This window comes from Taeniopygia guttata, chromosome 5, assembly GCF_048771995.1.
Source record: "Taeniopygia guttata chromosome 5, bTaeGut7.mat, whole genome shotgun sequence".
Lineage (NCBI taxonomy): Eukaryota > Metazoa > Chordata > Aves > Passeriformes > Estrildidae > Taeniopygia > Taeniopygia guttata.
The window spans coordinates 64,029,614-64,050,934 of NC_133030.1; the positions used below are offsets into that span (position 1 = coordinate 64,029,614).

At 51.0% G+C, this 21,321-nt stretch overlaps 3 protein-coding genes across 6 annotated transcripts in view; 2 read left to right on the forward strand and 1 right to left on the reverse strand.

Moving 5' to 3' along the window:
- FANCM (FA complementation group M) overlaps positions 1-17,307 on the reverse strand; it is a 54,564-nt gene extending 37,257 nt beyond the window's left edge. For both annotated transcript variants that reach the window (XM_072930610.1, XM_072930609.1), the window contains exons 1-5: positions 17,171-17,307; positions 16,318-17,130; positions 15,137-15,309; positions 14,215-14,292; positions 13,654-13,812 (exon numbers count right to left, since the gene is read on the reverse strand). In XM_072930610.1, coding sequence (XP_072786711.1) covers positions 13,654-13,812; positions 14,215-14,292; positions 15,137-15,309; positions 16,318-16,744 — 837 coding nt within the window. In that variant the 5' untranslated portion in view covers positions 16,745-17,130; positions 17,171-17,307. The remainder of the gene's footprint in view (positions 1-13,653; positions 13,813-14,214; positions 14,293-15,136; positions 15,310-16,317; positions 17,131-17,170) is intronic.
- On the forward strand, positions 2,074-12,223 carry LOC100225532 (heme-binding protein 2). Of its 3 annotated transcripts, none has more exons than XM_072930613.1 (6): positions 2,074-2,337; positions 5,334-5,425; positions 6,515-6,656; positions 8,055-8,238; positions 9,206-9,413; positions 11,275-12,223. In XM_072930613.1, exons 1-5 carry the CDS (start codon positions 2,109-2,111, stop codon positions 9,375-9,377), a joined length of 819 nt encoding a protein of 272 aa, XP_072786714.1. In that variant the 5' UTR covers positions 2,074-2,108; the 3' UTR covers positions 9,378-9,413; positions 11,275-12,223. The 3 variants fall into 3 exon arrangements, with proteins under 3 accessions (XP_072786714.1, XP_072786715.1, XP_030131188.1); XM_072930614.1 differs by having other exon boundaries at positions 11,312-12,223; XM_030275328.4 differs by having other exon boundaries at positions 9,206-12,223.
- On the forward strand, positions 17,245-21,178 carry FKBP3 (FKBP prolyl isomerase 3; the record flags this gene model as incomplete). Its single annotated transcript, NM_001245822.1, is given in 7 exon segments — positions 17,245-17,356; positions 17,468-17,569; positions 17,646-17,753; positions 18,248-18,383; positions 19,280-19,347; positions 20,214-20,311; positions 20,956-21,178. Coding segments are annotated over 7 exon segments (678 nt in total). The 5' UTR covers position 17,245.
- Positions 21,179-21,321: the final 143 nt, after the last annotated feature.

Genomic DNA, 21,321 nt, shown 5'->3' on the forward strand with positions numbered 1-21,321 from the left:
CTGGAGTGTGTGATGTGGGATTTACCTGGGGCAGGGATGGGTTCCCACTGTGCCTCCCCTCAGGGACTGAGGGTTCAGCCAGGTCTGAGAGGGAAATGTGGGCACTGCCAGAGAATTCCCTGCAGTGAGGGAGCCCGTGGTGCTGCCCTGGGGCAGCTGCCCGTGAAATCGGATCAGTGCCCAGCCAGACACTTAAACAAGCACCAGCTCCAGCCTTGCTCCAAGATTTGCCTTCCCAGTGAATTCCAGAGCCTCTGGTGCTGATTCACAGCCCAGAGCCCAAACCCCCCTCAGTGACCTGTGCTCCACTCCCTGCACCCCAAAAACCCTCTCAGGACATTCCCAGCTGCGCCTCCTGCTGTGAATTCCCCACGGAGCACTTCCAAGCACAGCAGGATTTGGGTCTGCCCTGCCAGGAGCACATCAGGACTAGCACACCGCAGCTTCTGAGGCAATTCGGGGTTCATTTTCACAGCCAGCTCAGCCCCCGGGGCTGGGCAGCCAAAGCTGAGCCGGGAGGAAGGGACTGCCCAGAAAAAGGGAAAAAAGGGGGCAGATGAAGCATCACAAGTCACATCCCCAACCTCCAGCTTTCCCTGGAACAGTGCACAGGAAAGGATTATTTCCCTATTACTCTAAACCCCTAAATGCCCCAGGATTCCCTTTCCTACCTGCAAAAAAGGGCCACAACAACCATTCCATGTTAAATTTGGAATAAAAGACAACAGAGTCCACACAGACTCCAGATCCTGCTTTAATTGCCATATCTATCCCATAACAGGGCTGCTCATCTCCCTCGTTCAAAGGCTTGTCTCAGCAGCTGCAAAATTACACAGCTGAAAACTTCCAAAGCTGGACTTCAGTGACAAAATATCCCAGTTTTTGCATTCCTAATATTTTGGCAAGACCTCAGAGATCTCCTAAATCAAGTAAAAGATCTATCTTTAAAGTGTAGTTTGAAGGCAGCAAAATAAAACCACAATAAAGAATAACTAACAGGACATGAAGAGCAGTGGGGAAAACAGCCAGAACACAAACTTGTGTAAGCTCTGCTCGGTTCCTGCAGCACGGGGTGAAGGTACCAGGAGCGGGCATCCATCCATCCTTGCCTGGGTCCCCCATCCCTCCATTCCCAGCTCTATCCATCCCTGGCTCCATCCATCCCTGCCCATGTCCCCCATCCCTCCATTCCCAGCTCTATCCATCCCTGCCCAGGTCCCCCATCCCTCCATTCCCAGCTCTATCCATCCCTTCCTGGGTCCTCCATCCCTCCATTCCCAGCTCTATCCATCCCTGCCTGGGTCCCCCATCCCTCCATTCCCAGCTCTATCCATCCATCCCTGCCCAGGTCCTCCATCTCTCCATTCCCAGCTCTATCCATCCCAGGCTCCATCCATCCCAGCCTGATGCAGGGCAGGCAGAGGCAGGTCTTTCATCCCTCCATTCCCAGCTCTATCCATCCCTGGCTCCATCCATCCTTGCCCGGGTCCCCCATCCCTCCATGCCCAGCTCTATCCATCCCTGCCCGGGTTCCCCATTCCGGGCTCCATCCTTCCCTTCCCGACGCTGGGCGGGCAGAGGCGGTGCCCGTGTTCCCCCATCCCTCCATCCATCCATTCCCAGGTGCCCATCCCGGTGCTGGGCGGGCAGAGGCGGTGTCCGCGGTCCTCCATCCCTCCATCCATGCATTCCCAGGTGCCCAGCCCAGCACTGGGCGGGCAGAAGCAGGTCCCCTATCCCTCCATCCATGCATTCCCAGGTGTCCTGCCCAGCAGAAGCAGGTACCCATCCCTCCACCCATGCATTCCCAGGTGCCCGGCCCGGCGCTGGGCGGGCAGAGGCAGTGCCCGCGTTCCCCCATCCCTCCATCCATGCATTCCCGGTGCCCGGCCCGGCGCTGGGCGGGCAGAAGCAGGTACCCATCCCTCCATCCATGCATTCCCGGTGCCCAGCCCGGCGCTGGGCGGGCAGAGGCGGTACCCGCGTTCCCCCATCCCTCCATTCCCAGGTGCCCATCCCGGCGCTGGGCGGGCAGAGGCGGTGCCCGCGCTGCCCCCGCCCGGTGCCGGTCCCTAGATAAGCCCGGGCGCGGCGCGGCGCGGAGAGCGATGGAGACGGGCGGGTGCCGCATGGGCGGCGCGGGGCCCGGCGGCCCGGCCGCGATCACGCTGGAGGAGCTGGACGGGCTGGCCGAGGAGAGCCCCGACTCGGCGTACCACAGCCACGGCAGCAGCCTGGAGGAGGAGCCGGCCGAGCGCATGGACGACGAGGAGCAGGAGCGGCTGCTGAGCTACTGGCAGAGCGTGGGCCGGGGGCACCAGGTGGATGTGCCCCGAGGTGAGGGATGCGGGACCGGGCACGGGGCTGCGGGAGCCGGGGACACCGGGGGCTGCCTCTGAAGCAGCTAAAGCATCGCCCAGGGGATGCAAAGCGTTCCACAAACAGGGCAGCGCCTGCAGCGGCGCTGGGGTGACCTATTCGCACTGACTGTTTTCAGCGCGAGTTTTCAGACCTAATTAAGTGATCTTTTCGCACTAAAAACAATCAGTGCGATTTTCAGATCTAATTAAGTGATCTCTCTGCACTAAAAACAATCAGTGCGAGTTTTCAGATCTAATTAAGTGATCTCTCTGCACTAAAAACAATCAGCGCGAGTTTTCAGACCTAATTAAGTGATCTCTCTGCACTAAAACCAATCAGTGCAAGTTTTCAGACTTAATTAAGTGATCTTTTCGCACTAAAACCAATCAGTGCAAGTTTTCAGAGCTAATTAAATATTAACCTGACTACCTGCAAAAGTGTTCTTCGTAAAAATAGCCCCGATGTAGTTCTTTAAGGAAGGAGGGCCGTGTTTAAAAATGGCACAGAGTAAACTAGTGAAGAATTTACTGGCTTTTGACAGCGAGGCTCCCAGGCTCATCTCAGTCACAAATCGTTGTTTTCAATTTTAAGCCTGGAGAATCTGAAAGACTGATGAGTCAGAGAACTCCTAACAGCAGAGAGCCACCACAGGCTCAGCTTGGCCAGAATTAACTCTGCCCTGTCCTGGCCACAGCAGCAGAGCTCTGCAGCATCTCTGCCCTGCAGGTAACTCACCTTCCCCGAGGTGGGGAGAGCCAAACCTTGCCCAGGCTGCACTGGACATTACCAGTATTAAATTACTGTTCTTTAAAAACTCTTTCTATATTCCAACCCAGCAAATAGAGTCCATCCTTTTCCAGCCACACCTTGAAGTCTCATCTTAACTCTGTAAAGCTTTCATGATAATTAATGTGCTAAAAGAAGGGTAAGATGGGTCTGAAGAGAGCTCCCTGCCTTGCCTCTTCTCCCTGCCCCTGGAGGGGTCTCTGGATGCCCAGTGCCACCCAGAGTGTCTGTGCTCACTCCAGCAGCCAGGGGTTTGTGTCTGGAGGGCTGGAATCCGACAGCTCCGGGATCCCCAGGACACTCCTGAGAGCAGCAGGAAACCAGAGCCCTTCCCACAGAATTACCTGCTGGTCTGGTGCCTGGCAGGGAATTCCTAAATTCCACGAGGAGGGATACAAAATCCAAGGAATATGTCAAAAGCAGCGTGTGACCAGGTTTTAGTTACACAGCTTTACAGTATTACAGCTTTGCTCTGTGGCACTCAGCACATGCTACAAAATAAAGACAGAATAATACAAAGGGTTTTAGAGTAATACAAGGTCCTGCCCAGGGCTGAAGGAGGAGGGGATTTTCCAGAAGGATGAACCCCCTGTGACAAGGAGCAGCTCGTGTCCCTGCCTCTCTGGGACAGGGACAGGACCCAGGGAACAGCCAGGGAATGTTCAGGGTGAATTTTCAGAAAGGTTCTTCCCCCAGAGGGTGGAATCAGCACTGGAAAAGCTCCCCAGGGAATGGGCACGGCCCTGAGACTGCCAGAGCTCCAGGAGGGTTTGAATAACACCCCCAGGGTGGGATTTCTGGGGGTCTGGGCAGGGATAGGGATGGGGCTGCACTGGCTGATCCCTGTGCATCACTGAAACCGTGCCTTGAGAAAACACAACTGTCCTTGTCCCTCTGCTGCTGCCTGCCCTGTGCAGGTGGGGATCTCCAGAGTGGGACAACACAAAGCACAGATTCATAAACTGAAGGATAAAACTCCCCAAAGGACTTTAATCAGTTGTAATCCTCATCCTCTGCATTAATATAGAATGCAAAAAAGCATAACCACCCCACTAACTGATAAAGTATTCTAAAAATAGAGTTAACTTTCCTAGAGTCCTGAAAACTGTCCTAATTCTAGGAAAATTCAGTGCTGAACTCTTGATCTACTTTTATTTTTCCCTCAGTCTCCAAAGAGATCCATTTACACGTAAGTTATTAGTTACATTTTAAATATTTCCCAGTGATATATTGCAAAGAAAAAATATTTACATCTAACTACAATGTAGCTTTTTTCCCCCTCCCATTTGTTTAAGGATATCTACTATTCCAAATAGTCTTAAGGCTAAACCCCTGGACTGGATGCCAGGAGATGGAGGTTTGATTCCCAGCTCAGCTACAGATTTACTGAGTGACCTCGGCCAAGTTAATTCTCCTGCATCTTAATTCTCCTCTCCTCTCCAACATGGATAATACTCTCTTCCCCCATTATCCTGCCTCTTCCACTGAGACACCTCAAACTCCCCAAAAAGGGCTCTGGGAGCTGAAACTCCTCTTTTTCCTGCATGTCCAGTACACACCATGGGGCAGCAGAGCAGGAATTCACATCCAGGCTGTCAAACACTGCACATAAAATCGAATTTCTAATCCTCTAAGTACACAAATGCCCTCCTCACTTCAGCTCTGGAAGGCAGGGGACCAACTCTCATGGAAGAGAGAAGTTCCACGCCCAAGACTGGCCTTGGATCCACAGTTTCCAAGCCAGTCTGTCAGGGATCAACTCCTAAGCAGAATTTATTCATGACCTTCAGCCAGAACTGATGTCAGGGCAACCACAGTTAGAACTTTAGACGTTAAACATCCTTTGGAAATTCATTCCCACAGCACTATTTCCTTGAGCTAACTTCCTTCGTGTGGATACACCTGAACCCAGCAGCACAAGAGCTGCTGAATTGGGAATGTCCCCTGTGCAGGGCCAGGAAATGGGGCCCAGCCAAAAGCTTTCCATGGACACTTGGGTAGCTGGAAATGTAGGGAATGGGAGAGGGAAGCCTGTTCCTGCCAGCACAGGGGCAGAACCCAGGTAATGTCTCCTTTTTCCTGGCCTAGAGAAGAGCAAACAGCAGTGACCAAGACCCCAAGGGAATGAAGCACTTTCCAGCCTCATGCCTGGAGTCTCACGTGGGAACTGTGTGGTTCTGTTGCAGACATGGCAGAGCCCATCCAGCAGCTGACCAGGAATAACAACCCCCAGGAGAGGCAGAGCATCCCCTTCACCCTGATCCAGCGCAAGGAGAAGGTACTGCTGCCCCTCCCAGCTGCACAGGGCTGCCATTCCCGGCTCCCACTAACGGGGCTCCTTAGAAAAGGCTTTTAACTGTTAACTCCTTAGAACTTTAAACTCTTAACTCCTTAGAAAGGCCTTTTAAATGATTGGGATTCTGAACATCGAGTGCAAAGCGTTGTAACTGTGCCACTCCCTCTCATTTGCATCGTCTCATCCCTTCTACATGTGTAATTTTCTTTTTTGCAAGGTAGGAGCTATCAGGCCACCAGAAGATGGCCAGGAATTACAGCCTTTGAGACACAATTAATTTAAGAAAAACCCCTCTTACTTTGCCATTTGAATTAAATTGCCCATTTTCTTCACTTAAATCAGTGCATTTGCTCCTTTATAGTCATGTTGATAAAAGCTTAGCAAAGAGTACATGAAAGAAATGAATATCTGAATTTGAAACCAAAAATGTACTTCTATATCACATATCATTATGAAACAAAGCAGCAATTTATAAACCTATCTTATTCTCTAATAAAAAACTAAAACTAATGTACAGCAAATTGCTTCCAGCTTAGGAAATGTGCAAACAAATGTTTAACTTTAAATCAAAAACCATGAAAACCTTTAGTGACCATTTATGAGGACTTCTTGGCCACAGTTCTTTTAAATAGATTAAAATAATTCACACTTATAAATGCCATCATTTGAGTGTGTTTCATTCAAACACATTCAAGTGCGTTTAAACGAAGTTTGGGACTCCTGACTGTTTATGTTGAATGCATTTTTTAATGTTACAGTATTACTGTAACAACTACAGCTAAAAAATAAGGTTATTCAGTGTTAATTGCAACTAAATGTTTAATAGTGCCACTCCAAAAGATGACAGATCCTTATTTTAAAGGAGAAATCTGCTGAAGTCAGTTTTGATCCAAAATCAGCAGTGTATTCCTTGACTTATAGGAGGAAGGATTAAAATTCATGTTTCTTTCAAGGTCATGTCACTGAGAGCTGAAAAGATGCAGTTCTTGTGCTCAACTTGTATTTACTGTTTTGGCTGATGCTTTTAGATGATTAAACTACAATCCCAAATCCTTCTCTGCGTGTTTGCAGCTGGGAGATCTGCTCTATGAGAAGAGGCAGTATGGGAAAGCCAAGTGGGCTTGTATCAAAATGAAAGAGAAGCAGTACGAGCAGAGCATCTGCCTTGGCTTCATGAAGCTCATGAGGTACATCTGTGAGCAGAACTCCTCAGGTAAGGGACACCTCGAGCCCACAGCACTTGGAAAATTGTATTTCTGCCCTCTCTCCTAATTAGGGAGATGCTTTGAACAGCTTTTCCCAAATACACACCCTATAGGGATGTTTTTCCATGATACAGCCTTTCCAGAAAAATCATAGAAATCCTGGAATGGTTTGGGTTGGAAGGAGTTTAAATCCCACCCAGGGCACCCCTGCCATGGCAGGGACACCTCCCACTGTCCCAGGTGCTCCGAGCTCTCTGCTGTAATTCTGGCATTTCCTACAGGACTTTCAGGGTTTCATTTTCACTGCAGCACTGAAATCACCTGGCAGAGTGTGATACCAAAAGGGAGCAGAGTTTTCTGCCTCTTTCCCTTTAGTTCAAGATATTAAATTGTCCCTGTCCCAATGGACTTGGCAAATTTGTGGTTGAAGCACGTTTTCCAGCAAAATAATCCAGTTTTAGCTCAAAATAATGGCAAATCCACGATGTCCTTGAGAGCTTGTGCCTGCCTGTAAAATGTGCACCTGGTGTCCAATCCAATTTAACCTGGTTTTCACCTCCAGACATCAGTTCTCTCATTTTTTATGCTCCAGTTACTATCAAGTTTTGCCAAGCTCAGTGCTCTGTGCTGCAATTGACTCAGCCCTTAAGTATCTTTCCAAGAAAATACAAACATTGATCACAAAAGCTTTTCCTTCCCCAGGTAACTTCCCCATTCTTTTAACACTTTAACGTGGTTTAAAAGTAATTTTAGCTCCAGAACTGCAGGATTGTTATCAAGCTGTACAGAAGGGACTGCCTCTTGCAGTCTGAACACACAACAGTGCAAAAACTACTGCAACATTTTTAACAACAGCAAACCCTCAGTGAATTCACAGAGCAGCCCCTTCTCTTGCCTGCAGTTTGTTCCCAAATATTTAAACCATGACACAAGGTCAGTTTGAAGATAAACACCACTCTTTTAGGAGTGGGAAAAGACTTCAGGCAAACTCCCTGCCCTCTGTGAAGAGAGAGCTCACCAAATGTTGTGTTTTGGACACAAATGCACAAACATTTGCACACACACAAACTACAAAGCACAGGGAAATCTCGGAGTCACGGGAGATTTGGGTGGGAAGGGACCTTGAAGATCTTCCTGTTCCACGCCTGCCATGGCAGGGACACCTTCCACTGTCCCAGCTGCCCCAAGCCCCAGTGTCCCACTGGTCTGGGACACTTCCAGGGACCCAGGGGCAGCCCCAGCTGCTCTGGGCACTCACTGCTACTTCCAGCTTGGAGTACACCCCGCACTGCCTAAAGCACCGTAGTGAAATCCCTTCCTGATCCCCCTGGATTTAAACATTTAAACAACTCAGCACGAGCTCAGAGGCAGGCACAGCGTGCAAAGCTCCTCCTGTGCGTGGGCAGGGCTGTACCTGGGGATCACCGTGCCCATCGTGACCATCGTGCACACCAACGAGGCGCACTCGGCGATGACACAGGCGGTGACCGTGGCCTATTACCTGCCCGAGGTGCTGCAGGACGAGCCCCCGCACCCCTTCGACTCCGACATCATCATCGAGGAGTGGCCTGCCACCATCGTCTACAGCAGGTGAGAAATGCTGTAATTCCCCTCTGCTGGACACAGCAAAAACATCCAGCTCCCAGGCTGGCCACGTTATGATTTTTAGACCTTGTAAAAGGTAGCAAATGGTAAAACTTCATTTTCAGGAGTCGCAAAATCTGTCTATTTTATGAATGGCATGGTCAGGAAATAAAGGTTACAAATTTATAACAGAGAAAAGTTTTTGGCACTGCCCAGGCTCCCCAGGGAATGGGCACAGCCTGTTGCTGCCAGAGCTCCAGGAGCCTTTGGACAGCGCTGCTAGGGATGCCCAGGGAGGGATTGTTGGGGGTCTGGGCAGGGCCATGATTGGACTTCACCATCCCTGTGGGCCCCTTCCAGCTCAGGTTATTCTATATTTATATCAATTACTTGGTAAAATGATACATCTGTAAATGTGTGATAAAACACCCTCAGACTATTCTGTGTAGTCAGGAACAAAGTATCTGACATGGCACAGAAAACTTTAAGAAAAAATGGCTTGGGATTAATCACAGTCAGTACATTGGTAAAACACCACCAAGTAATTCAGAAGGCATTTCTGGAAAAACAGTGGGTTTAAAATTAACACAGTGGCTCTGGAAAAATGAACACAGTGGCTCTGGAAAACCAGAATCACAGAATTAACTAGGTTGGAAAAGACTTTTGAGATCATTGAGTCCAACCTAAGACCTAACACCACCTTGTCACCCAGACATGGCACCTGGTGCCACATCCAGGCTTTTCTTAAATGCCTCCAGGGATGGTGTCTCCACCACCCCCTGGGCAGCCCTTTGCAATGCTCAACCACTCTTTCTGCGAGGAGCTTTTTCCTGATGTGCAGCCTAACCCTCCCCTGGCGCAGCTTAGGGCTGTCCCCTTTTGTCCTGCCGCTGTTCCCTGGGCGCAGAGCCACCCCCAGCTGTGTCAGGGAGCTGTGGATGAGGCTGAGGCTGATCTGAAGTGACCACTGCAGGAGCTTCCGAGGCATCACCAACGAAGACTCCATCATGAGAGAGATCAACCTGCTGGCAGCCATCCTGGAGAGCCCCGAGCTGTGCCTGCGGGACACGTTCATCATCGCCGGCTACACCAACCCGGCGGCCGCCAACCGCCACAACGAGATCTGGTTCCTGCAGCGGCCCTGAGCTCCTGCTGCTGCCAGGAGCTGCTCCCTCCCACAGGTGAACCCGGGCAGCCCAGGCGTCCCCCCTCACCGGCCAGCATGGGGCTCTTAGCTGGGTTAGGAACCAGCAGCCCAGCTCAGCTCCCCAGCCACGGATCCCTACGGCAGCTCTGACGGCTCTCACACAGATTTCGTGGAGGTTTTAGCACGGGAAACGTTAGCCAACCTTATCTATCTTATTGACCAGGTCGGGAGGCAGAAACCTCTTCCCTCGTGCACTTATTGGCATCCCCAGCCTGCCTGTGGCTCGGGATGGTCCCTGGGGACACCCTGGAGCCCTGGCACTGCACAAAGACCCCGCGGGGGCTTTCAGTGAGACACACCAAACCCACCTCCCACAGAAAGAATGTCCAGGTCTCAGCTCCTGAGGAGAACTACCACACTGAATCCCGTGGGATTAGAGCAGGCCAGTGCTGGCAGCTGTGGCACAGAGACCCCCAAAGCTTACCTCAGACAGCTCCCAACCAAAGCACCCCCAGTGTGGAGAGAGAGGCACCACAGGCCTACTGCTCATTCAAGTGTTGACAGCAAAGTTACAGGTTATCCTCATCACACCCCCTCAGGAATCCCAGGACTGGCTCTGCCATTCCTAAGGAGACACTGGTTATTTTTAACTGCAGTTTTCTGAACACTTTATTCTCACAGCTTTGCTGGGTGCTAAAGCACTGCAGCTGGAGTAAATTGTTCAGTACTTCTGGCTATTAATATTTGTGGCATAAATGCCACAAATATCCACATTCTCAGCTGGGAGTGACCTGGGGCAGACACCTCTGCTGAGAGCAGGGCTGCTGCTCCTGGCAGCACAGCTGGGATTGAGCATCCCCAGGGATGGGGAGCCCACAGCCCCTCTGGGCCCTGCCCCCCCTCACTGTGAGAGCTTTTTCTTCCCAGTATCAATTTGTTGTTTGTTGTGATAAGCCCTCAGCTGCCAGCCTGGCTCGCTGCAGAGGCCCAGCTCCCACATTCCAGAGCCCCCAGAAGGTGTGGGAGCAGCATTCCCACTGTTCCACACAGCCCAAGAGCACCTGCTGCACTTTAGAGTCAGGGTAGCAAACAATTTTGCTCTCCAAAATCCTTCCCTAGCGTCTCCCCTTACTGACAGGATCGTATTGTTTACTCTTAATAGAAGTAAGTGTCTTTTTATGTAAAATTCACTGAGTACATCACCAGCATTATTTATTGGTTACAGGATTTAGGGTTCCAACAGAACCTCTGTGCTCTTTAATTCCAACACACAGACCAGTAACCAGAGCCAGTGGCTGCTAGCTCAGAGCAGGGTGAAAAAACAACTCCAAAAATGGATTTAACAACTCCAAAAATGGATTTGTGGAGGAGTTCTGAAAGAACCCAAAGCCTCCTGGTCCCACAGGGAGGGAGGGCTCCGTGCTCAACCCAAAACCTCTCCCTGAGCAGGAGGATCAGAGAGGCTCTGGCTTCAGCAGGGCCAAGGTGCCCTCTGGTGCCTGCTGGGCACAGAGATTCCTTGGGAAGCAGCAAGGGGAGGGGAAAAGGAAACAGACCACAGAGACACAAAAGCCTTAGTTTTAACACAAAAAAGCCAAGAGTCTTTATGGAGGGGGGAAAAAACCCAAATAAAGTAAAATTAAATACAGTGTCACAGCCTGGGAGAAGGAAAATTTAAAATGCCAGACAGTATTAAACTAAAAGCTTTTAACTAAAGAAAAACAGTGGAAATATTTTTAAAACTGAGTTGAATACAGGGCCCTGGGAGGCATTAAAAAGTTTTGTTCTCATATCCTCCCCCAGATTTTTATAAGTGCACATAAAAGTAATTTTCATCTCTGACAAGATTTTATGGCAAATTAAAGAAATTTCTGCCATCTGACTGCTTTTGCCAGTGAGGAAAATTCTCATTATGCTGCTTTGGTGCAACAGATGTTGGATAGCTCCTGGAAGCAGTGAAATCCTCTCACCACAGAGCACCAGTTTGTACATAATTCACATTTTAAACCTCTCCTGCAAAAGCATCTGCTGTGTCTGATGTCCCTGCCAACCCCTCCCGTGGCTCAGCTCCCCGTGGGCGACGTTCTAGAAACATCCCTGAAGCACAAGCAGATCTGAGTGTGCTGACATCCCACCTGCAGCCCAGCATTCCCTGCTCTTTATGGCAAACTGTGAATCCCAAGATAGTATTTATTTATTTTGACTTCTGTTAGATGGCTTCTGCTGCTGAGGAAAAAAAAACAAAAACCAAAAAAAAAAACCAAACCAAAAACAAACTACTTCAGCTCCAATTTGGAGATACACTTCATGGCTTGGTACCAACAGCTGTCACTGGCCCTCATGAGCACAGCTCCAGTGTTTAGCTGACACAAAATACAGTTTGTTTAGTTGTTACACCACTGAAAGCCAAGCAAACATCAATGTTACTCACATCTGACAACATCATGTCAGGCAAGATTGCCTCAAACAGGTATTTTGTTATCCATCTGTGGTTTTACTTTGGGAGCCACTTGTGGATTTTCAGTTTTAATGTGAAGTTATTCGCTTTCCACTCATGAAAGGAGATAATAAATCAGCATTCACCCCTATTTTTGGAAGATTAAATGATGTAGCCTTAACAGATAAGTGTTGTCCTGCATACTGTGTATTTTCCAAACCAGAGTTAGTGCCTAAAAAGTTGATTCCAGCTGTTGTGATACTCAGGGCCTTGCCTATGGTATGTAAAGACATCTCCACAGCGTTCCTCTGGCATTGTTGTGCTGTGCTGTCTGACACTGTCCTTTGCTCACACTGAAATGTTGTCTTGTTTACTGTTTGGCACAATTAAAGAATGGTTTTACTGTGCACAGGACACCTGGCTCTCATTCTTGCAGCACACACAGGTACTTTTGCTCTCCTGCCTTGGGATGCTGCTCTGATTTTATAAAAGCCATTTAAGCCCCAAATTTGGAATGGTCACCTCAAGGCCCAGAAGCTGAGGTCCAGGAGCCACTTGCCCACGTGCTGAGGCCTCCAGAACTGAGGCTTGGCCTCGGCACAGGCTGCAAACCTTCCCTGCAGCCATGGGTGCTCCTAGAGGTTGTGCTCTCCAGGAAAGCAGCAGCACTTGAAATGCAAATCCAGACCAGAGGAAGGAAACAGAAAGCTCTGCAGCCCCAGGGCAGCTCAGGCAAGGCTGGTGGAGCCAAACCAAGGTGCTCACCACAGCTTAAACCCAAGTGAAACACCCCAAAACAAAGCCCTGCACTCAACAGAGCCTTCAGAGGCACCTGCAGTGATGCAAAACTATTTTAAAGTTTCTGTTTATCAGTGGAAGTTCCTCATTTAAACACTCTCAGGTAACTGGATTGAAAACAGCTGATGCACTCACAAGTTTGCTTTCCAGTGCTCTTCACAAAGCTACACCAAAATCAATTTATTTTAACCAAATTCACAGAACCACAGAATCACTGGGTTGGAAGAGACCTTCAAAGTTCATTGAGTCCAACCCAGCCAAGCACCTCAACTAAACCCTGGCACCCAGTGCCACATCCAGGCTTGTTCTAAACACATACACTCTGAGGCCAACAGTCTGATATAGAACTTAATCCTAACTTTTTATGCCTCTAAACAAAAAAAAGAGCAGATATTTTAAACTTTCCAGAGTGGTATTTTATGTAACATAATTTGCCAACAAGTATTTTCCTGGGAAGGCACAGATCACTAAGTTAGAACTAACTGACAAACAGCTCTGCCCCCCCAAAATCTCTTCTATTTGAGTATTAAAGATTGGTGAAAAAGATGTCATCATCTCAGTAATAGAAATAGGCCAATAAATAATAAGCCAAATAAACTAATAAAATAAACCTCCAGGAGAACTAATTACACTCACAGATGACTTAAAGCTCTAAAGAGTATTATTTATCAGAGAAAATGTTCAAGTCCAAACAGATTCCTCAAGGCATTCCCAATATCTTAATACTGAGTTCAGCCAGATGCAGAAGCCTCAGTTTACATCTGGTGTCAGTTTTGCAGAGATTCCAGAAAGAGGGTGAGGAAAATTCAATTCCAAGTTTTCCACCTGAGCTTTTCAAGTAACTGCAAGGTAAAAGGTGCCACTGGTGCAAAATGAAACTGCAGCTGCTGGAGTTGAAACCATGGTGCTTAATTTACCCTATAATCAAAGTTAATTACATAAGAAAATGTTGCCTTTATAAACACTGCAAGTCTAGACAGAGATGATAAAACATTTCCTGTCACTGGCCACTGACCAAAAAAGAAATGCAGTCACTCACCTTGATGTAAGTGTTCTGAATTTCTACCAGTTCTTCCCCAAGTGGAACTACAATTTTTTCCACTTGTCTCTCATGAGAGTACGGCTGAATTTCTGGGGAATCTTCAGCACACACCTCGATCTGAGCAATCAGCAAGTTGGAGATAACTTGTTGCACAGCCTGGTAAAGCCACAAAAACAAAGTAACTATTTCCATGTTTCCGCAGGAGTTACATAAAATTGTAAGGAAAAGGCACCCAGTATCTACAAAGAAAATTGAAAGAAAGGTCAGGAAGTAGAATTCCAGACTTGGAGATTGGAAAGGAACCTTAAATCCCATTCATCCCACCCCTGCCATGGCAGGGACACCTCCACTATATATAAATAAAATATTATATATCCCATTATATATAAATAATATACGGTTTATAGCATGAGAAACACCAAACCTCATCAAGTAATGGATTGTAAAGTGATTCAGTCTGGATGTGAAATTCCTCAGAACCCTGCAGAGGCTTCAGGAAAAGAAAAGAGCTTCCACTCAACCTTGATTTTTTACATCATGCAAGCAGCTTTGTCTCACCTTGGTGTCGCTGCCTGGGGTGGCACTCAGGGCCAGGACCCGGAACTGATCGGTGTATTTGCTCAGCTCCCTCACAACCTGAGAACAGAAAAGCTTCATTAATATCCTTAAAGGGGATTATTGCCTCATACAAACTACCTCAATGAAAATACCCACTAAGTAGGAAAGGCTTAACAAAACACTCCAAAAATACTGAATCACAGAATGGTTTGGGTTGGAAGGGACCCTGAAGATCATCCATCCCACCCCTGCCATGGCAGGGACACTTCCAATGTCCCAGCTGCTCCAGCCCCAGTGTCCAACCTGGCCTTGGGCACTGCCAGGGACCCAGGGGTATCCTGGAAATGTACCAAGAACAATCTGGAAAAATTAAGAAATTATTTCTCACCTGATTTAACAAAAGTATTGACGCCCATTAACTAGGTGTCAAAAAGTGAGTCTGAAGAAAAACTCTAAGAACCGTAATTCACAGATTATTAATCCTGTGTAATCTGAACTCCACAAATATCCAATAAACTTCCCCAGTGTATCAAAGTAACTTTTAGGTCACCTATTGCTCTCAGGAGATTAACCCATGATAGTGCAACAAAGTCTTGGCTAAGCAACACAAACCCCAAATTTAAAAAGAAATATTGAACTGACTAAAGAACCTTATAAAAACATTGGGTTTAACATTGCCCGGCCAAAACGAGTTTTAAACCAAAATTACAATTTAATGGAGGCCTTGCAAAAATACCTTACAGGTATTACTAACAAACAAGGCAATAACAACACACAGGCATGTTGGATGTCTTTCAAAATTAAGGACCTCAAGGACAATCTCCCCACAGCAATGACAGTGATGCTGTATGGAGATCCTGGAAGCAATTCTGGGGAAGGTTTTTGTAACTGGGAGAGAAGAGTGGGGTGGCTCCAGCCCTACCTGGCAGTAGGCATGATTGCCAAGGGCTTTGTGGGCTTCATCAATAACCAGACATTTGATCTCCACAGCGGGACAGGTGCCACGGGAGAGGTCATTGACCATTATCTGAGGTGTGAGGAAAAAGACTCTCTTGGTGTTCCACAGCTCCCGCCGGCCCAGAGCCTGGGTGCCTCCTGGAAATTAAAGAAACAACGTTAGGGAACTGTTCTGCTGAGAACAAGGTGTGGTCCATGATCTGACAGTGACAGGGCTGGCAGACACATAAAATCATGGAATGGTTTGGGTTGGAAGGGACCTTAAAGCCCATCTCATCCCACCTCTGCCACGGCAGGGACACCTCCCACTGTCCCAGGCTGCTCCAACCTGGCCTTGGGCACTGCCAGGGAGCCAGGGGCAGCCACAGCTGCTCTGGGAATTCTATTCCAGAGCCTCCCCACGCTCACTGGACACAGAATATTCACAGAATCACTGGGCTGGAAGAGACCTTCAAGACCATCGAGTCCAACCCAGCCCCAACACCTCAACTCAACCCTGGCACCCAGTGCCACATCCAGGCTTTGTTAAACACACCAGGGATGGTGACTCCACCACCTCCCCAGGCAGAACATTCCAGAACTTTATCACTCTTTCCATGGAAAACCTTTTCCTGATATCCAACCTAAATTTCCCTTGGTGTAATACAACGACTAAGAAGAGTAATTTTAATTTTTCGCAACAAAAAATTAAATCCAGAACCATGGGAATCACGGCTGGGAAGATGCTTATTGCCATAAACATCATTTAAAAAAACACCTCCGGGAAAGATCCGGGACTAAAAACAGGTTATGGGTTCAGTCATCAAAGCTGTTACCGCAATGAGAAATAAACTGCAGCTCAGGGGGGCTGCAAAACTTCATAAAAAAGTGAATGGAAAGTGACAAGGAATGCGACGAGGGGAGGAGAAGGAGGGGCAAAACCAGCTCCAAAGTGGGTTAAAAGTGTCATTATTCTTTGGCTTAAGCATCACACTTAAGCAGTGACCCACGGGGCTGCACCGCAGCGCTTCGCCCTTTATACAGGCGAGCTGGGGTTTTACCTACGGGCAAACCGAGAGCCATCGCTCCCAGCACGTTGTGTTTTCCCCCAGGTTTTGTCTCCCCCGCGCTGGGCTCCTCACGCCCGCAGTGCGGGCAGAGCCGTACCTGTCATCTCCGCCATGTCCCGGCCCGGGATGCCCATGACGCGGCCGCACGCCTCCATCTGCTGAGCCACCAGCGGCTTGGTGGGGGCGAGGAACAGCACCTTGCCCGAGGGGAACCAGCGGTAGAAGTTGTACATGACCACGGCGGCCACGAAAGTCTTGCCCAGCCCGGTGGGCAGGCACACCAGGGTGTTGGCCAGCAGCGCGGCGCCGGCCATGCGCTCCTGGTAGGGGCGCACGGGCAGGTTGGTGGGGTAGATCCAGATGGAGCCCGCCGCCTCGCTGAAGCCCCGCGGCGGGCCGGGGTCGGCCGCGGCCGCGGCTGCCAGCAGCAGCTCGTCATCGCTGTCGCCGCCCGCGTCCCTGCGGCCGCCTGTGCCCTCGGGCGCCCGCCACACCTGAGGGAGAGTGCGCTGCCCGCCGCTCATCCTGCCCCGCGCGCCGCCATCTTAGCGCTGCCTCACGGCCGCCGCGGCAACCGCCGCCCCGAGGGACGGGACGGGACGGGACGGGACGGGACGGGACGGGACGGGAGCCGCCCCGAGGGACGGGACGGGACGGGACCGGAGCCGCCTCCCGGCCCTCCCTCCGGACGTGCCCCGACCCTTCCCTCGCCCTGAGGCGCCCGCCAAGCCCGAGGCAGCTCCCGCCGCTCCCCTCGCTCAGGGCGCGCCCCGAGGCGGCGCCATTTTGTCCGTCCCTCCCTCAGCGCCCCGCCCCAGAACCCGCTGGAAGCCCGGCCGAGGCTGAAGGGGACGGCCGGGACACCGCCTCCGGAGTCTCCCCTGCTCCCCCGGGACACCGCCTCCGGAGCCTCCCCTGCTCCCCCGAAGCCTCCCCTTCTCCCCTGGAGCCTCCCCTTCTCCCCTGATTCCCGCCGCCCGCCCCTATCCCTCCTCCCCGGAGGAGGAGCGGCAGGCGGGGGGAAGATGGCGGCGGCCGCGGGCCCGGCGCAGCCCTGGAGCGCCGAGGAGCTGCGGAGCGAGGCGCTGGCCAAGAAGGAGATCATCAAATTCCTGCAGGAGCACGCGGCGCAGGCGGTAATGGCGCGGCTCGGTCGGCGGCAGAGGTTTGGGTTTGGTTTGGGTTTGGGTTTGGGTTTGGGTTTGGGTTTTGGTTTGCCCTCAACGCTTGGCGCGCGTGTCCCGCAGTTCCTGGCGGAGCACAAGCTGCTGGGGCAGGTGAAGAACGTGGCGAAGACGGCGAATAAGGAGCAGCTGATCGCGGCTTACACGCAGCTCTTCCACACGCAGGTGAGGGCGCGGGCACGGAGCCGGGCTCGGGCAGGGCAGGGCCCGTGGATGCGGCTCCTCATCCTTCCCCTCGCAGCGCTTCAAGGGCACGGACGGCGCCGAGAAGGCGGCGGAGAAGGCGAAGCCGGCCAAGGCGGAGGAGGCCAAGGGGAAGGCGGTGAAGGCTGAGGAGGCTGTGGAGGAGGTTGGTGTGATGCCCTCGACTCGCGTTTTTCTCCTGGAAAACCAAATTATGCGGGTGGCTTCTATCGGAGTTAGGGGGATTTCAGGAAAGGTTCTTCCCCAGAGGTGCTGGCACTGCCCAGGCTCCCCAGGGCATGGGCACGGCCCCGAGGCTGCCAGAGCTCCAGGAGCCTTTGGGCAGCGCTGCCAGGGATGGACAGGGTGGGATTGCTGGGGGTCTGGGCAGGGACAGGGATGGGACTCCACAATCCCTTTCAGCTCAGGAGACTCTGTGATCCCAAGTCTTCAAAAACCTGGTTACAGCAAGAAATCTGGTGTCCATACCCCACTTTAACCTTAAGCTGCATTTTCCCCAAATGTTGCAGCCCTGCAGTAACATAAACACATCATTCACTAACAGTGTCTTCTTTGGTTCTTTAAACTCAGTGGTTGTTCAGTCTTGGATATCTGAGACTATTTAACCCACCAGTCATAACTCTCTTTTTATAACCTTAGGGGCCACCAAAGTATACCAAATCCATTTTAAAGAAGGGTGATAAAACCAACTTCCCAAAGAAGGGAGACACTGTCCACTGCTGGTACACAGGAAAGCTGCAGGATGGGACAGTCTTCGATACCAATATTCAATCAAGTAAGGTTATGGATATAGAAATGTGTAGATAAACTCTTGGGGTTGGTTGCAAATGCTCCTAGAGGGAATTACCTGGGCTCCTCCAGCAGATGTGAGCAGGGGTTTGTTCCTGGAAGTGTGTCTGGGAGCATTCCTGACAAACAGCTTTATCATGGTGGTGCTGAGCTGCCCTGCAGCTCCCTGATCTGATTTTCCATGAGCTAGCAAGGGCAGTATTTTAGGACTGGCTGGTGTCAAGTGACAGGGCTGCATCCTGCCAGCCCTGCCTTCTGGCATTCCGGGCCCCAGGGAATGTGGAATGCAGGGAGTCAGTCCAAAGGGGAGATGGTGCCTAGGGAACTCTAGTACCAGCAGTGTCCTGAATTTCTGTAAATAAACACATCCTGGGGCCGTTCTGTGGTAAATCTTTAAATATGGAGGCACTGGGATGAGAGGGATTCAAATGCTCTGGTGTGCAATATTCCCTGCTGGTGTTTTTGTGACAGATCAGAGGGTTTAGGGGTATGAAATGGTGCGGTACTGGCTGGAAAGGCTTTCCCAGCAGTGATGTCCCACAGTCAGGAGCAGTATTCCAGAGTCACTGGAATACTGTCTGTAATTCCTCATACTTGTATGTTCCCTCTTGACTTTTCTTGGTTCCTTAATATGTCCATGACTTGTACAGTCAACTTGAGTAATTCAGGAATGAGTCTTTGGGGTTTAAAAGGCGCTTTGGTGCAGCTTGAACATTTAATGATGTTTATAGTGCACAGCGTTAATATTTCCCTTGGAAATCTGATATTGGGCTAAAAATAATATTAGAAGAACAGCTATTTATATGAAGCATGATTGTAATGGCATTTCCGACAGAAGTGTGGAGTGTGCATGTGTGAAATGAACATAAAGCTCTTTTCCAGGTTCAAAGAAGAAAAAAGCAGCCAAGCCCTTGAGTTTCAAAGTTGGCGTAGGAAAAGTGATCCGAGGTGTAAGTAAAGTGTTCAGGGCTCTCTCAGCGTCCCTGGGCAGGTTTGTTCTGTGGTTTATGACTGGGGTGCAGTTTTTGGGCTCTGTTTCTCCTGGGGGCAGATTGCACTGGGAGGATGGAGCGTTCATCCTCAGCCATTCCCTCCTCAGGCAGTGCATGGAACACAGGCTCTGTTCCCTGGGATCAGCCCTGGCAGTGTCTCACAGCAGCTGAGACTGATCCCCGGGCTCCATCCATCCATCCATCCCTGTTTGCATTCCCTGGGCTTTATCTGTGCCAGACCTTTCCATGGGGAAATTCCTGCTGTGCCTGGCCTGAGGCCGTTCCCTCTGCTCCTGTCCCTGTTCCTGGAGCAGAGCCCGACCCCCCGGCTGTCCCCTCCTGGCAGGAGCTGTGCAGAGCCACAAGGTCCCCCTGAGCCTCCTTTGCTCCAGGCTGGGCAGGAGAAAGTCCTGATGTGGGATGGGGCTGGAGCTGGGAAGGGGCTGGAGCTGGGAAGGGGCCGTGCCCGTGGGCAGGGGCAGTGCTGCAGGAGCAGCAGTGGCCCAGGTTTATCCCTGTGCTTATCCTGGTTTGTGGGTGCCAGAGCCTTCCCTCAGTGGGGACAGCACCATCCCTGGGCACTCCCTGGGAAGGGAATTCTGAAGCTGGGAATGCTGATGGGATGTGCGTTCCCATTGCACGGGAGCACGGATCTGCTCTGTGGGGCTGGTGGGGGAACAGGGAACACCCCTGGAGTGTTCCAGGGGGCTGGGGAGGACACCTGGGGCTGTGTGGCATTCCTGGAGCCACAGGAACTCCAGGAAAAGCTGGGAAGCGCAGTGGCCGCTGTCCCGTCACTGGCTGGAGCCGCTCTGTCGTTGCAGTGGGACGAGGCCCTGCTGACCATGAGCAAAGGAGAGAAGGCCCAGCTGGAGATCGAGCCCGAGTGGGCCTATGGCAAGAAGGGGCAGCCCGATGCCAAGTATCCTTCATCCCTCTGACTGCTCAGGGAGCCCGGGAGCGCTGGGGCAGGAGGTGCTGTATGGACAGGGATACAGGAGAGGGGTTCCCCTGTTACCCACAGCAGGCTCAGGGCATTCCCACTCACGGAGTTCAGGGCACTTCCTGGCGGTGCAGTGTCCCTCTTCTTTTGGAGAAAAACTCATGCAGGAGGAACCTGCTGCTGTTTCCACCCGGTGTAAGGAAACGGGAACAGGGACAGTTACACTTGGTTCTGGGATACAGCTGAAGTGGGGGGCGGAGGAGTGATCCCAGTGTTTCATTCAGCCCTGTTTCTTCCCAGCCCTTCTGGAGCATGGGAAAGGAAGGTTCCCCAGTGCTGGAATGCTGTGATCCAAAGGGCTGCCTGGACACTTCTCCCCTGTGACAGTGGGACAGTGTAACCTCCCCAGCACTGCCCCACGCCTGCAGACAAGGCTGGGGCAGCTCAGGGCAGCGAGGAGCAGGGTGTGCTGTCCATGGAGCTGGCCCTGTCTCCCGACAGCTCCTCGCTGGATCCGGGGTGTCCAACCAGAGCCATCCCAGGAGCAGGGGGAGGCTGGGGAGCAGCTGGGGGGGTCACTGCAGGGGCTCTTTCCTTTCAGTTTCCTTAACATTCACCTACAGGATCCCACCAAATGCAAAACTCTTCTTTGAAGTGGAGCTGGTGGATATTGAATGAAGAATTCCCTGTGCTGCTGGGAATCCATTTCTGCCAGAGCGCTTCCTGCTGGCGTTGCTGTAACTCCTGGCTCCATTCCAGCGGTGCCTTTGTGGAGATGAGCGCTGAGTGTTGTCCCTGCCCCGCTGCTGTAGTGACAGCCCCACCACTAAAGCAGAGTTTGTACCTGCCACTGCCTCCCTTCTTTGTGTCTCTGCTCCCCTGCCAGGGCTCCTTCCCTCCTGTGGAGCCCAGTCCTGCAGCATTCCCACTCCACAGTCCCAGAGCATTCCTGCTCCGAAGATCCATGGCCCCACACCCAGCCAGGGCTC

What these genes read in the sequence shown, in the direction of transcription:
- LOC100225532 (XM_030275328.4), top strand. Translation starts at nt 2,109, where the DNA reads ATGGAGACGGGCGGGTGCCGCATGGGCGGCGCGGGGCCCGGCGGCCCG. An exon ending in TGATCCAGCGCAAGGAGAAG is followed by an intron (nt 5,426 to 6,514) that starts GTACTGCTGCCC and finishes GCGTGTTTGCAG; the next exon opens with CTGGGAGATCTGCTCTATGA. An exon ending in CTGTGAGCAGAACTCCTCAG is followed by an intron (nt 6,657 to 8,054) that starts GTAAGGGACACC and finishes GTGCGTGGGCAG; the next exon opens with GGCTGTACCTGGGGATCACC.